Here is a 16551-nt window from a genome sequence, read left to right on the forward strand (position 1 = left end):
ATTTCCACCTCTACCAACTTTCCAGTGTCCACTTCTGCAAATTCTCCAGTGACCACTTCTACCGACTCTCCAGCGTCCACCTCCGCCGACTCTCCAGCGTCCACCTCCACCGACTCTCCAGCGTCCACCTCCGCCGACTCTCCAGCGACCACCTCCGCCGACTCTCCAGCGTCCACCTCCGCCGACTCTCCAGCGACCACCTCCGCCGACTCTCCAGCGTCCACCTCCGCCGACTCTCCAGCGTCCACCTCCGCCTACTCTCCAGCGTCCACTTCCGCCGACTCTCCAGTGTCCACTTCTGGAACTCCCTTCCATTTACTCTACCACAATATAAACTGCTCCCTAGTTCCAATCTTTTGAACACACATGCCCACTGATCCATCCTTCATATTACAACCATGTCAATTTGCTGTGGTGTCAGGAAAACAATGAACTTTCAGGTCTGCTAGACTCACAGTTGAAGCTCAGTTTGTCTCTATTAGCTGGATGGCATTGAGCAAGTTACTTTATGTCCTTTAGCCTTAAAACCAAAATCCACAGCCATCGAGTCAATTCTGACTCATAGCGACCCTATAGGACAAAGCAGAACAGCTGCATAGGGTTTCCAAGGCTGTAAATCTTTATGAGAGCAGACTAGCGTGTCATCTTCCCACAGAGTAGCTGGTGGGTTCAAACCGCTGACCTTTCGGTTAGCAACTGAACACTTTAACTACTGTGCCCAAGGGGATATATTTCATTGTATGGTTGTTGTAAAGATTGAAAGACATGCATAAATAAGCATTCAAGAACATCAAGCAACAATTATTACACCAAAAGTCAAGAGCACATCTATTACTCAAAAATCTTAATATTTCCTCACTACCTGTAGCATCAAGTCCAAATTCCTTAGCATATTTGATACCCTCCATGGTAAGCTGCAAACGACTTTTCCAATGTCACTGTTATTGTTTCATCCAGCCAGTCGGCTACTCACCATTCTTCCAGAATAACAGGTACATTTCTGCTTTCAAGCCTTTTAGAAGAGTGTACTCTCGGGGTCAAACAATCTTTCCCAAGTACTGAAATTCTACCCTCTTTCAAGGCTCAACTCATTTGGTACTGTAAAAATGGTGTGGTGAGAGCATTCAGACAATGAAAACAGGCATTGTATGAAAACAAGTGATGTTCTCACCTTTAAAGTGGCTTGAGCACCTGCACTGTCATCTTGACCACAAAGTACCAGAAGGGCTTCCAGGCCAAAGACAGCACTTTGTTCCAGTGCCAAAAGGTCTAGGGGAAAAATACTAAGTTGGTCAGGCAGAGAGGATTAAACACACACACACACACACACACACACAAGAAAAAAATTAAGAGGCCTAAGATATAGGAAACACTTGAATGCATAAAGTTAATCTTAAAAAGACAGATGTGAGACGTACTTCTACTTCTGCGATGTGACGGCTGTATTCAAACTTGTATATTTCCACTACTATACTGAAGATTATAAAAATATGCACATTAAATCAAGAACTAAAGCTGTAAGTGAAGACTAACTGCAACAGTGTCACCAACCTAGCTAAGGAAAACACTAGGAAAAGCACGCGATTTGGTAGGTGTTAATCTCCCTAAGCAGACATGAATTACACAGGTCCATTTTTACCTAGGATGTAAAGACTTCCAGCTTCTAATGAAACCTGAACTACCTTCAGGAAGTAATGACAACCCCACCTAATTTCATTAGTGTTTAAATCTGACCATACAGAATGAATCCTTTAGAGGTCCCATGTATAGTACCATTACAACATCTTGTCACTATCTTGGGACTAAAAGCTCTCTAAAGGTTCCAGAAAGTTCTGACTGTATTAGGTAACTGTATTTAATATATGTCAGCTTTGAATATACAGTCATCTTCTGTTACACAGTAGAAAATACTCACTACTATGCCAAAAATAAAATTCATTTTTTAAATCAGAATCAACATACAAGTTAAAGATACGTCTCCTGAGTTAGCGCAGGGCTTGACAAACGTTGTAAAGGCAAGTAAAAGTCAGGGTGCTAGGGAAAAACAGGTACTAGGAACTGGCAGTGCTAAAGGCTGGCGGAGAAAGACAGGGCTGAGCTGATGACACTTCATGAAGGCCAAAATGAGCACGGGAACAGATGGGCTGTCCAAAGAGCACTGCACGCTTCTGAACATCTACACGAACTTTTCAAGTCAAAGATGCCAGAATAAAATATGTGCGTTATTTTCTTTGTACTTCCTCCCTAATCATGCAAATCACTTTAATGCTTACAGATACCTAGAGATAAATTCTGTGCAAATTTAATTCACATTGCTCTGTTAATTCACTTGCCTTTTGGTGAAACTACTTATCTGAGTACCTTTATAACCTAAACTTACCTTCTCCTAGATTTTCAGGTGTTTGTATGTGTGAACAGGCTGTCTGATACCAGAGGGGCAGAGTCATGGCAATCTCCATCAAGAACATAAGGTAAGCAGTGCAAAGAAACGGGCAATGCTCCACAAAACCTTTCGAGTCCACAATCCCACTCCCAAAATCCTCATTTTTTAAAAATGTTCACAAAAAGTAGCCTTGAGAGAGCATGTTAAGAGCACTTCGGAAGGTGGCAACTAACAGATTAGAGCACACAAGCTAAAAATAATAAGGGATTAAAAAACCAACACACAAAGAATTCTACCTAAGCTCCAACCCAAGTTTGCTCATAGCATCAGTCTTAACCAAACTTACCTTTTTCCTGACAGGAGACAGTGATGTTAGTTAGGACTCTCACTCCATGAGCTGCAATGCCCCTGTGGTTGTGGTAACAGCACTCGTGGGCTAATTTGACCAAATCCAAGGATCTGGGGGAAGAACCCGCATTTCCTACAGAAAACCAGCACAGATTTTAATTTACTTACACTGTTAAAAAAATTTTAGCTTCTAAGTTCATTTTTCTACTTTTCAAGAGAAAATCCTTACAATAAATCTTACCAAAATGTTCTGCCTCTACCCCCACCATCAACAGGTCACCATCTCGCTTTCTCCTGTCAAGGGACTTAGGACAGACATGAGCCAATCGCAGCACAGTGATTAGGAACTACAATCAGCATCAAACCTTCCCATAAAACTATGAGTAAAAACTAAGAATAGTGCAGAAGCCAAGACAACTACAGATGGCATCTTGGGAGTAAAAATGGATTCTGACTAAAATGGATACCGTTACAGGCTCTTTTTAGATCAAACAGCAAGAGAAAAGAGAAACCAAAAATTTTAAGTTTACTTTTTCCATCTCAAATTGCTGGCATATATATTTTATACTCATACCTCAGAAAGTTTATTTAAGAAATTCAGTACTTGAGACTTGGAAAGGATTGTAGGATCATCTGATTCAATATCTTGTTTCTACAGAAGAAATCAAAGCCCCAAACTATTAACTTTCTTGCCATGAAGGTCATAAAACGTGTTAGTGATGCCCTACTCTTACGCTTTATACTTTAAGTTCTATGTTATAGCGTACAACAAGTTTTTAAAATCACATGTGAAATTCTGCAATGTAAGGCTGTGTTGTGAGTATTCCGATTACATTAGAGAAGCTCTCAGTTCCGAGTGAGTGAGTGTCAAGAACTGGTCACAGGAATGAAGCTGGTTTAACTTCCTGGAAGAGTCTCTCCTTCCCGTCTCCCTTTCCCTGCTTATGTTTCCATGATTCACGGTCAACTTCAATCCTGTCTCTCATACCAAAGGCGACCATATGTCTGAGGGTGAAGGAGACACTGTTAATAATTACAACAAGCACAAACCAAGACTATTCCAGGCTATATGGTGAAGATGGTCATCTTACTCGTTAGTGGCTAAACCTAGAAATACTAGCTTAGGTGAAAGCATCAGCTTTATTGTCTGTTTTTAATTTTATTGTGGTAAAGTATATATAACATTAAATTTGCCATTTTAACCACTTTTAAGTGTACTATTCAGTAATATTAGTTACATTCATCTGTTGTGCAACCATCACCATTATTTCAAAATGCCTTTCATCACCCCAAACAGAAACTCAATACCCTTGAAGCAAGAACTCCCCACTCCCCTGGCCCCCAACCCTTGGTAACCTCTAATAAATTTGTCTCTGTGCAACTGCCTCTTCCAGATATTTCATACAAATGGGATCACACAGTATCTGTCCTTTTGTGATTTCACTCAGTATGATGTTTTCAGAGTTCATCCTTGTAGCATGTATAACATGTCTCAGAGCTTCATTTCTCCTTAGGGCTGAGCAATATTCCATTGCATGTATATTCCATATTTTGTTTATCTGTTCATCTCCCAGTTAACATACATTTGGGTTGTCTCCATGTTTTGGCTATTGTGAATAATGCTGCAATGAACACTGGTGTGCAAGCATCTGTTTCAGTCCCCGCTTTCAAGTCTTTTGGGTGTATCCCTAGGAGAAGAATTGCTCGGTCACATGGTCTTTCTGTTTAACTTTTTGAGGTGCCGCCAAACCAGCGGCTACACCATTTTACATTCCCACAAGCAACGTACAAGGGTTCCAATTTTTCCACATCCTTGCCACTGATAACACTTGTTAGTTTCCACTGTTCTGACTGTAATCACGCTAGTGGCTATGAAGCGCTCCTCCTGTGATTCTGACTGCATTTCTCTAACGACTAACAACGGTGAGCATTTCTTCATGCCCTCACTGCCATCTCCTGAACTGTCGCAGTTCTTTATATATTCTGGGTACTAAAACCTCATCCAATGTATGGTTACCAAACACTTATCCCCATTCCACAAGTCGTCATTTTACTTTTTTGATAAGGTCCTTTGATGCACAAAAGTTTTTAATTTTGATTAAGTCAATTTCTCTATTTTTCTTTGTTGCTTGTGCTGTTGGTGTCACACCTAAAAACCCACCATGAAAAACAAGGTCCTGAAGCTCTACTCCTGTATTTTCTTCTGAGAGTTTTTTGGCAGTAGTCCGAATACTTAGGCTGCTGATCTGTTTTGAGTTAATGTCCATACAGAGTGGAAGGTAGGGTACAACTTTATTCTTTTGCACATGGAGACCCAGTTGTCCCAGCACCATTTGCTGAAGAGACAATTCTTTCCCCATTGAACAGTCACGGTGCCCTTGTCGAGATCAATCAGCCACAGACGTGTTAGTTTTTAAACTACGCAAAAGAAAGACGAAACTGTATGTTCACCCAACTGACACGGACAACGCAGAATCACCTATTACCGTATGTTCACCCAACTGACACGGACCACGCAGAATCACCTATTACCGTATGTTCACCCAACTGACACGGACCACGCAGAATCACCTATTACCGTATGTTCACCCAACTGACACGGACCACGCAGAATCACCTATTACCGTATGTTCACCCAACTGACACGGACCACGCAGAATCACCTATTACCGTATGTTCACCCAACTGACACGGACCACGCAGAATCACCTATTACCGTATGTTCACCCAACTGACACGGACCACGCAGAATCACCTATTACCGTATGTTCACCCAACTGACACGGACCACGCAGAATCACCTATTACCGTATGTTCACCCAACTGACACGGACCACGCAGAATCACCTATTACCGTATGTTCACCCAACTGACACGGACCACGCAGAATCACCTATTACCGTATGTTCACCCAACTGACACGGACCACGCAGAATCACCTATTACCGTATGTTCACCCAACTGACACGGACCACGCAGAATCACCTATTACCGTATGTTCACCCAACTGACACGGACCACGCAGAATCACCTATTACCGTATGTTCACCCAACTGACACGGACCACGCAGAATCACCTATTACCGTATGTTCACCCAACTGACACGGACCACGCAGAATCACCTATTACCGTATGTTCACCCAACTGACACGGACCACGCAGAATCACCTATTACCGTATGTTCACCCAACTGACACGGACCACGCAGAATCACCTATTACCGTATGTTCACCCAACTGACACGGACCACGCAGAATCACCTATTACCGTATGTTCACCCAACTGACACGGACCACGCAGAATCACCTATTACCGTATGTTCACCCAACTGACATGGACAACGCAGAATCACCTATTACCGTATGTTCACCCAACTGACACGGACAACGCAGAATCACCTATTACCGTATGTTCACCCAACTGACACGGACCACGCAGAATCACCTATTACCGTATGTTCAGCCAACTGACACGGACCACGCAGAATCACCTATTACTGTATGTTCACCCAACTGACATGGACAACGCAGAATCACCTATTACCGTATGTTCACCCAACTGACACGGACAACGCAGAATCACCTATTACTTTACAAAGACCCCCCCAACCTTTTTTATATACTGCTTTGCAACTTGTTTTCTTCCTTTTTTCCTCCAATCAAGATTCATCAAAGGAAACTTGAAAAAACAAAGAAAACAGAAAAATCCAAAAATGAAAAGAAAATTCATCTCAAATCCAACGAATCAGCATGACCATACTGTCAACTTTCTAGAATATTTTTTACATCTTTTTTCCCTTTTGTACATCAACATAACTTAAAAACTTATACACAATCAGGAAATGCATGCTGCAGTGCGATGGACCACTTCTGTGTGGCCTTTCTCGCCAGGGTCTTCTAACTCCTACCCAAGTGACTGGGTGGGGCTGTGCAGATATGGTAATTGTGACGCAACAAAGCGACTGGTCAGTTTTTGCCATCCCACTGGGCTGGAGGTGAGCCATTCCAGAGGCAGGAGAGAGAGGATCCCATTACCACCACCAAAGAACAGCCAGGAGCAGAGAGCGTGTCCTTTGGACCCAAGATCCCTGGACTGAATAGCTCCTGGATCCAGGAGACGGAAAGAGAGAGCTGTAACACTGAAGACAGTGAGACCCAACAGCAGAGACCTGGCAGCAGGAGATGGTATGGTGGGCTTCCCGGCACACGGAGCAAGAAAGCTGAGTGCCTTTGGGCAGAGACCCAGGGCCAGGGAGAGGTGTACCTGCAAGCACAGCTGAAAAGAGGCTGTCCAGATGGAAGAATTACATCCTGAGTGCTCCTGAGCTTGAAATTGTAACTGTTACTTCCCTAAAAAACCCCACAATCATGAGTAATGCCCGTGAGCTCTGTGTGGCCATTGCAATGAATTACTGAACCCAGCAGAGAAGCAGAGAGTGCCACAGGAGGGATAGCTAGTGTCAGAACTGGTAAAGATGATGGAGAGAGAAGGCACGTCTGACTTCCACCTCACAGGATTCAGCTTTGTGCGGCTGATCTTGATTCTCCTTCCCTTTGTGAAATTAGAGAAGGTCAGACACCGCCCCCACACCATTTTTACATATATACTTGCCAATATCCTGCTTTTGAGCATTTTTCTATGATAACTATTTTTAGGGGTAAAATCATTTTTTAGTTTAATTTTTATTTATTTAAAAATGATTTTCTAAGATAAATTCTCATGGTTCAAAGGAACAACAAAAGGTAGAAAAAGGTAAAAGGTTGGTGAGTGAAAAGGCTCCCTCCCACCACTGCCCCTATCCACTCGATGTTCCCAGTTGGTATAGAGTCTACACATCTGCACATGTACACACAGTCTGTCCTTTCTCCTTTTTCACACCCTGCTCTGCACCTTGCTTTACTTCTCTAAACATGACATCACAGAGATTGCTCCATGCCAGTGTATTCTTTTGAATAAATTGCATTGATTTCTAGTATAGTGATGTATCCATTTCTTTAATGAGTCCCCTATTGAAGGACATTTTTATGCTATACATCTCCTACCAATGGGACAGTATTTTGCTATCACATACGCCATGAAAAACCTTGTACACATGTCATTTCTCACATGTACGACTGTATCAGCAGGGTAAATTCCTGAAGTGGAATTTCTGGTTCCTATGTGATTCTGACTAGTATTTCCAGATAACCGATGTAGAGATTTAATAACTTACATTACCGCCACCAACGAAAGAAAGTGGGTTATGTGCCCCAACCTTTATCGAACCAGCATGTTATTTATCAAACTTCTGAATCTTTGCCAATTTGATGGATTAAAAAACAGCACATTTCAGTGTTGTCTGAATTTGCATTTTTCTTAGATATGTGTGATACTGAATCTTGTATGTTTAAGCGCCATTTGTTAGTGACAATTTAGACATACTGAATTTAAGTTTGTGTTATAAAGTGTCTTCTGGTCATACTGAAAAATCTAGTCAGTGGAGATACACTTGTAACACTATTACTATTAAATAATCTAACTTTGAAAGATTCTCAAACTTTTATTCTTATTAAAATGACATCACCTGATTATTTAAACCTTTTGCTTAATCCCTGATTCAAACTAAATTCAACAAACTTCAATAAAAAGACAAACAAAATATCTAACCTGAAGAGTGCTTGAATATTATAACCTGACACAATGCTTATAAGTATCTCTGGAATTAAAAGATAAAGAAAGGCAGCCTGCTTCTAGGTCAGTTTAGTATAAAAAAAGAATCCTGAGTCAGAACTCCTGGGTCCAAGTCTAGGCTCAGACACTTCATAAATACGTGGCTTTGGGCATATCATGAAGGAGTCCCGGTGGCGCAACTGTTAAACGCTCAGCCGCTAACCGAGAGGTAGGTGGTTTGAACTCAAAGGCCGTTCCACTAGGAAAGATGTGGCAATCTGCTTCTGTAAAGATTACAGTCTAAGAGACCATATGGGGCAGTTCTACTCTGACCTGTAGGGTTGCTATAAGTCAGAATCTACTCGACAGCTTGGATTTTTTTTTGGTGTGACGTATCATCAAACCTTTGTGAGCTTCAGTCTCAAAGCTTGTAAACTCCCTTGCATCTGCCTCACCTGAGAGACTACTTGTAAAGAATCGATGAGAACCTATATGGGAAAGCAATTATCAATTTTAACCTACTTTTAATACTCTGCCTACCTCAGCTCTTTCGAAGTGTGACGTCCATCAAGGATGTTAACTACAAGCTAAGAAACTAAGACCGGCTGACTTATGCATAAAAAGAATTGACTGAAACCACACTGGGTATACGGCAGATTGTTTACAAAGAAGGTTGCGATAATCTCTTCCATCCCTGGTAGGCATGTGTCTTAGGCTGGCTTCTCTACAGAAACAAGAGCAGTAAAGTGCATAATAGAGAAAGAGAGATTTATATCAAGGAAACGGCTCACGCGGGTTTTAGAGGCTGTAACGTCCCAAGTCCATAGGACAAGAAAGAGGTTTCTCCAGATGCATGTAGCCGCAGGGGCCGGCAAATCCAAGATCGGCAAGCCAGAAAGCTGGGCTATTTGTAGGCTTCTGCTGATTTATGTGGCCGCAGGGGCTGGCAAACCCAAGATCGGCAAGCCAGAAAGCTGGGCTATTTGTAGGCTTCTGCTGATTTATGTGGCCGCAGGGGCTGGCAAACCCAAGATCGGCAAGCCAGAAAGCAGGGCTATCGTAGGCTTCTGATTCATGTAGCCGCAGGGACCGGCAAGCCTGAAAGCAGGGCTACTATAGGCTTCTGCTGATTCACGTAGCCGCAGGGGCCAGCAAACCCTAGACCGGCAAGCCAGAAAGCAGAGCTACTGTAGGCTTCTGCTGATTCATGTAGCCGCAGGGACTGGCAAACCCAAGATCAGTAGGGCGGAAAGCAAAGCTGTTGAAGGCTGTGAAGATTGACGAATCTCAAGGTCAGCAGGCAAGACCCCAGGTTAGCTGCTAGCTCAAGTCCCAAGAACTGGAGGTTAGACGAACAGAGCCTGCTGCAGGATCCGGAACAAGCAAAGCCTCAGCAAGGACAGCAGGAAGGACTAGGTGGCAGAGGGCGGAGAGATGAAGGCTGAGGGGGTGATGAGCCGCCCCTGCCCCCGCCAGAACCACTCACAGTAGATCCCACCATGGGGGTGATCACATTATCAAATCTCAACAGGGAATTGATCACAACATCATACGACTACCAAAATGCTGTGAACCAGGGCCCAGCTGAGTTGACGCACAACCTTGACCATCACAGCAAGCTTCTTTGCGATGTGACTTTCCCGTTCCTCCCTGCAACAGGCGTTTACTTCTCCACTTTCTAAGCTTGGTCATATGACCTGCTTTGGCCGACGAGACACAAGAAAACATGATGGAAACAAAAGCTTGAAAAGCACTTGTGTGTTTGTGGCTTGCTTTTTTTTTTTTTTTAATTTTTATTGGCTTTAAGTGAAAGTTTACAAATCAAGTCAGTCTCTCAAATAAAAACTTATATACACCTTGCTACATACTCCCAACTGCTCTCCCCCTAATGAGACAGCCCACTCCCTCCCTCCACTCTCTCTTTTCGTGTCCATTTCGCCAGCTTCTAACCCCCTCTACTCTCTAATCTCCCCTCCAGGGAGGAGATGCCAACACAGTCTCAAGTGTCCACCTGATCCAAGAAGCTAACTCCTCACCAGCGTCTCTCTCCAACCCACTGTCCAGTCCAATCTATGTCTGAATAGTTGGCTTTGGGAATGGTTCCTGTCCTGGGCCAACAGAAGGTGTGGGGGCCATGACCCCCGGGGTCCTACTAGTCTCAGTCAGACCATTAAGTCTGATCTTTTTACGAGAATATGGGGTCTGCATCCCACTGCTCTCCTGCTCCCTCAGGGGTTCTCTGTTGCGTTCCCTGTCAGGGCAGTCATCGGTTAAAGCTGGGCACCATCTCGTTCTTCTGGTCTCAGGATGATGTAGTCTCTGGTTCATGTGGCTCTTTCTGTCTCTTGGGCTCATAATTACCTTGTGTCCTTGATGTTCTTCATTCTCCTTTGGTCCAGGTGGGTTGAGACCTACTGATGCATCTCAGATGGCCATTTGCTAGTATTTAAGTGGTTTGCCTTCTTTGCCTGCAGCTTAGAACTCTGAGAACATGGTGTACACAAGCCCAAGCTAGTCTCTGGGGAGTCACATGAAGGAGAACCTACAAGCCTCAGCTGAAAACCTTTCAACTGCCAACCTGTAAGTGAGGCCTGCTTAGACCATCCAGTCCTGGTCAAGGTTCCAGATGATTACAGTTGTATGAATGATGCCAGGTAAGACCAAAACTGCCCAGTCGAGCCCAGTCAAACTTGCTGACTCCCAGAACAAGAGCAAATAAAATGGATGTGGTTTTAAGCCACTAAGTTTTGGAGTGATTTGTTATGTAGAAATAGGTAAGTGATACAGAGCAGCTCACGTAATTACTAGGAAGCACGGAAAACTAAGTTCAGAAAACTGACAGGAATAGACAAGGCTAGAGAGCAACCAAGACCACAGTTGAAACCATGCCATGGAATTAGTCCACGGAACTGTCACCAATTACCTGATGCCACAGCTGTCACAGGCACCCGATGTGGCAAACAGCTATTGCTACAGCTTAACCTGGAAACGGGTGCTGCTGTATCACCAGAGTGGATTCTCACATTTCCCTAACTTGTCTCCGTCACTGGATCCCAATTCAGTTTCTGGTATGGGAAATGATTAGTCAAGTTCAGGCCACATGCGTGCACCCAAGCTGGGAGGGAAGTTTAGCAATAGAGTATCAGGCCTTTTCAGTCTCCTTTATCAAGACTAAGACAGCAGGGAGGTCCTACACCTAGAAACTAAGTTTATATGCTGTGCAGCCATGAAAAGGACAAACGTGCATCACAGCTCCTTAATTAATTCAATTCAAATTAGCAGGCTGTAGCTAAATCAGGTATCTGGCAACAGACGTTCCATAAACCTTACATATAAACAAAAACTTTAATCTGAAGTCAGTCAGACAGGCCGCCCTCAAGGGCCTTAATGCAGGGGTTTGGGGTTAATATCCTGCACAGACAACTAAGAAGGCCCTGCTGAACTGGGCTGAAGTTTTATTTCAACCATTTGCCAGAGGGATAACATTCACCGAAAAGCAGGCACATGACGTCTGCTTTAAAAATTCACCACCACACGGCCTTTGAGATGTGCTTAAATCCAAAGGTCATTCGAAGTAAGAGACACGTAAAAGCAAACCAGCTATTTTAAGCATTCTCAGAAATATTGTTTCACCTACACATAATTCAAAAAAGAGCCAATCGGGAAAAGCAATATCCTCGAGTTAAGATCAAGGACGGAAGATTCTATCGTAGGCATTAGTTGAGAAATCATCCCGAAACAAATCCCTACAATCCGATGAGCCGTGAGGTTACAGAGGGAACGGCAGGAATGAAGTCATCAGCACGCTGCCCACAGGTGACCCGCTCTCCTCCTCACCTGGAGCCAGGCTGAAGTAATGCTTGACAGCGATGGTCCCTGACAGTGTCGCAAGCACAGACAGCATCCCTAGTTTTAAGCTGTCGTAAGGAGTCTGAAGGGCACATTCACAGAGGGCCTGAAATACAAAGGAGAAATGAACGCAGAGGTTAAAACAACATTTTTCTAAATTGTCCATTCAGCTTAAATTTTCTGGGTTTTAGAAAAATGATATTATCCGCGGGGAACGGACACCCTCGCACACCGCTGAGTAGAGGGTAAAAGACCATAAACCTCCTTGGCAGGTAGTTTTGCATTAACTACAAAAATTTAAAATGCACATATCATTTGACCCAGCAATTCCTCTGGGAATTTATGTTCACAAAGATGATTGTTACAAACTAGTTGATGCAGAAATGTGAACAGTCACAGTGCTGGAAACAACCCTAATGTCTACCGACAGGGGGATGGGAATGTGAAGAGAGCAGCACACAGCTGGTAAGAGAAAGCAGTGGATCCACCGTCCCATGGCAATGCTCCTCAAGACATACTGTTGAGGGGAAAAAAGGTTCAGAACACACATGTATTTTCATTTGTACAGAAAAGAGAGGATACGCACACATGCCTGCAGATGGACAGAGTGATTCGGGAAGGACACATAAGAAACCAGCATCAGAGAGCATCTCTGCAGAGCAGGCTTGAAGAAAGAGATAGGAAAAAACGTATTTCACTCACTGTGTATCCTTGAACAATGAATTTTCACATGAAAGTATTACTGTTTCGATTCAAAGAAAAACCTACTAACAACAAAAATGGCAGCAGCAGTAAAAATGATCATGGATGAAACAGAAACGGACCTGAACTGTGGAGGAGGTCTCTGATAGCGGGAGGGCAGACAGTCCAGGCAACAAGCCAGGCAACGAGGCCAGAATATGGGGTGATAAAGGAGGTATGTCCAAAAAGGGCGGAAGCTAAGAGAGATGGGTGGCGAACAGGTAGGATTACGTCAGATTATAAAGAGTCCTGAAAGTTGGGCAGAGGAATTCAAACTTGATGAAAATAGGAAGCCACTGGAGGCGAATACTGGCATCTAAACTGTTAGGGAAGATTACTCTGGCAATGGGACCAAAACAAAAACCAAACCCGTTGCCATCCGGTCAACTCTGACTCAAAGCAACCGTACAGGACAGAGAACTGCCCCCTTGAGTTTCCAGGGAGCAGCTGGCGGATTCCAACCACCGACCTTGTGGCAAACAGACAAGCTCCTGAGCACTGTGCCACCAGGGCTCCAGCAGACAGAATAAATTAACAAAGGAGCTGAGAGTTAAGGAGACCAAGCCAGAGCCCCTGGAAGGTGGTAACGATGGCCTAAACTAGAGTTGATGGCAGGAATGGAGAGTCAGGATGAATATCTGGGATTAATACACAAGGAAATGAACAAGGACTCAATGATTATTACAAAATTTCAAGCCTGATGACCAGAGAATGACGATTTCACTTACGAAGACCGAGAATTTATGAAGATTGGCTGATTTTAGAGAAAGGTCAGAAAACAGGAGGCAATATAAAGTCCAAGAAGAAACACCTAGCAGGCATTTGGAATCTGAGAAGTAGTACATTTTTAACTAGAAGACTCACATTAAAATTCTGGCTCCGCCACTTACCAACTCCATGACCTGAGCCGTTTACTGAAATCTTTGAGTCTTGGTTTCTTCGTCTGCAAAATGGGGGTAAGTATTCATACAAAATTGCTGGTTTTCACATAAAACATCTTTGGAAGCATATATATGAAATTAGACACTGGTTGCAACTGGGCAAAGGAGTTCGGTGCAGGGGGAAGGGTAGCTGGGAGAGGCTCTACCATACTGTGCATCCTTCTGCAGCTTTTGAATTTTGACGATGTTAACACGTATTACAGTAAAAAATTAAATTCAAATTAGAAACAAAATCTAAGTGAAGGGAATCTGCCATCTGCAAGATTAAACAGCTATGGAAGGCCAAAACACTTTGTTACCCATACATGCTAGAATGCCAGACAGCAGTGCAAAGGACCGGACTGTTGGGAGGCTGCACACACAGAATGGCAGAGAATAAACGGAAGACGGCACAAAGGGTCGGGACTCAACTCTGGAAAAGGGGCAGTGATGAATACAGAGAAGGTACAGTTTAGAGAGCAGGCAGAAAAAGTGAGGACAGTCAGGTGCCAAAGAAGCCCAGAGAAACAGATGCAAAGAGAAGGGACAGGTTAATGAGCTCAAACATATTCAAGAGGAAAAAAGATAAAGGGAGAAAAGGCCTCTGGGTTTAACATTAAGAAGAACCAAGCCCATTGCCCTTGAGTTGATTCCGACTCACAAAGACCCTCTACTATAGGGCAGCGCAGATGTGCCCCACAGGGTTTCCAAGGAGCAGCTGGTGGATTTGAACTGCTGACCTTTTGGCCAACAACTGTGCCACCAGGGCTCCAACACTGGCGATCTTTTAAGTGTCTCAGCAAAGTGACAGGAAAAAAGATCTAAATGTAAGTGTACTAAAGAGTAGGGGATAAAGAAATAAAGGCAGCAAATATGGATACTATTTTTGAAGTTCAAAAGTAAGCATTCAAAAAAATTAATTGTGATTAGGTAATACTACAGGTCCCATTTATATATTCAAATGCTTAGGCCATTTCCAATGATTTTTTATTGCCTAAACTGTTCAGCCCTGTACCTTTACAAACTTGTGCTTATGACTAATATCCCCAGCCAACAGTCCCAGAGAATAAGGACTGTATCCTGTATTTCTGTGTGTTCCAATTATGTCTTACTGAGTGCTCTGTTTATTAACAGGTGTTTAACTATTTGAGATAACCGAGAAGGCAAGTGAGCCATTTTATATAAGCTGATAATACATTAACAAGTTTCAAAAAGCAGGAAGAATTCTACCATTTTAAAAACTGAACAAGATGGTAGAAAATCTAGCGACAAAATTATTTACAATGTTATCTTCTGATTTCTTGGCATCCACCACAGTACTGGGTACCGAAAATGCCCTCAGAAAATATATACTGATTTACAGGTTCCTAAATTAGTAAGCTTAACAGAGCAAATCCCAGAGTTTCCCAGAAACGGTACACCAAACATATCTGAATAATGAAATCTGTTTCAACATTACCTATTACTAAAGTGTTCTTACCGGGACCATTTCTCACACCAACACAAGGGAAAAACTCTCTCTTCAAATGGGGCCCCCTTTCTCACTTAACCACTACTGCCTTCTTCACTCAGACAATTTGGCTGATTCTCTCTCCCTCGGGTGGCTTAACCCACGGCTCAACCGGTCTCTGTCCTGAATTGCTGCTTTCTGGGTCAATCCCTGAATAGGGGCTTCTCCTCTACCCTGGAATGGGACTGGCCACCAGGGATGTGTTCTAGAAAAGTACACTAAAAAGAAGTTTATAATCTTTAAGGTAAAGAAAAATGTTATGTTTAAAAGTATTCTGTCAGACATAACACCTCTAAATTTTGTTTCCTTTGTACTAACTGCAAAGAAAAAGATAACTAAAAAAAGTAATTCTCAGGCTTAACTTGTTCCTCCCAATACCAGGTAAAGTACAAATCAGATACTCTCAGGGGAAATAATGCCAAAAATAAAATTACAACTCTGAGAATACCCAGAAGAAAAAAATTTTCTTGTGCTTTCTAACAGGAAGGTTACATAAATCAAACATCTTCAGCTAAGACGATAACATCAGAATATTATAAACTATTAATATTGATTAACCAATTAAAATGGATATTAGCAAGGCATAAAAAAACCCAAAGGAAAACAAACACATTAAAGTAGATTTTTGCCCCTGTGAAACTATCTTTGACTACTTTAATAAGGACGTGTACCACACCTGGGCCTCGCTTTAGGCCCTTCCTTCCTTCTGGTTTTTAAAACGTTCAGAATTAAAACGTTTAAACCGAGGGTATTTGATTCCACATGGTAGTTATAATACCAATGAACACACTAATAAAGTCAGCAATGGAATGGACACAATCTGAACCTGAAATATAAAAACTAAAAAAAAAAGTCAATTAGCAATTAAAAGATTGCTGAGAAGAAAAGAAAACCTTAGAAAAATAATGAGTGCTCTTGTAGCTGAGAGTAAGTTCAAGGTTGAAGTCAGTGCTCTATTATATTACTTCACGAAGGTTCAAAAGTCATCAGCACTCTTTTCCCTGCTGTATGTCAACATTTTCAAATATATATTTAGGCTCTGGAAACACCATTAATATTTGTCCACACCCATCTAAGTAAAACCCATAAACTAAGGTTCAGCCACGACAGGAAAAATTCTTTGTGGGAGGACAAACATTAAAAAATAATA

General features: G+C 42.7%; 1 protein-coding gene across 1 annotated transcript in view; it reads right to left on the reverse strand.

The window, feature by feature from the left end:
- INTS7 (integrator complex subunit 7) overlaps positions 1–16551 on the reverse strand; it is a 113854-nt gene that overhangs the window by 54040 nt on the left and 43263 nt on the right. Inside the window, exons 8-10 of the mRNA XM_049867985.1 lie at positions 12219–12336; positions 2730–2864; positions 1172–1269 (exon numbers count right to left, since the gene is read on the reverse strand). Of these exons, the coding sequence (XP_049723942.1) occupies positions 1172–1269; positions 2730–2864; positions 12219–12336 (351 nt within the window). The remainder of the gene's footprint in view (positions 1–1171; positions 1270–2729; positions 2865–12218; positions 12337–16551) is intronic.

The sequence above is a fragment of the Elephas maximus genome, chromosome 24 (genome assembly GCF_024166365.1).
Source record: "Elephas maximus indicus isolate mEleMax1 chromosome 24, mEleMax1 primary haplotype, whole genome shotgun sequence".
In the NCBI taxonomy this organism is placed as follows: Eukaryota; Metazoa; Chordata; class Mammalia; order Proboscidea; family Elephantidae; genus Elephas; species Elephas maximus.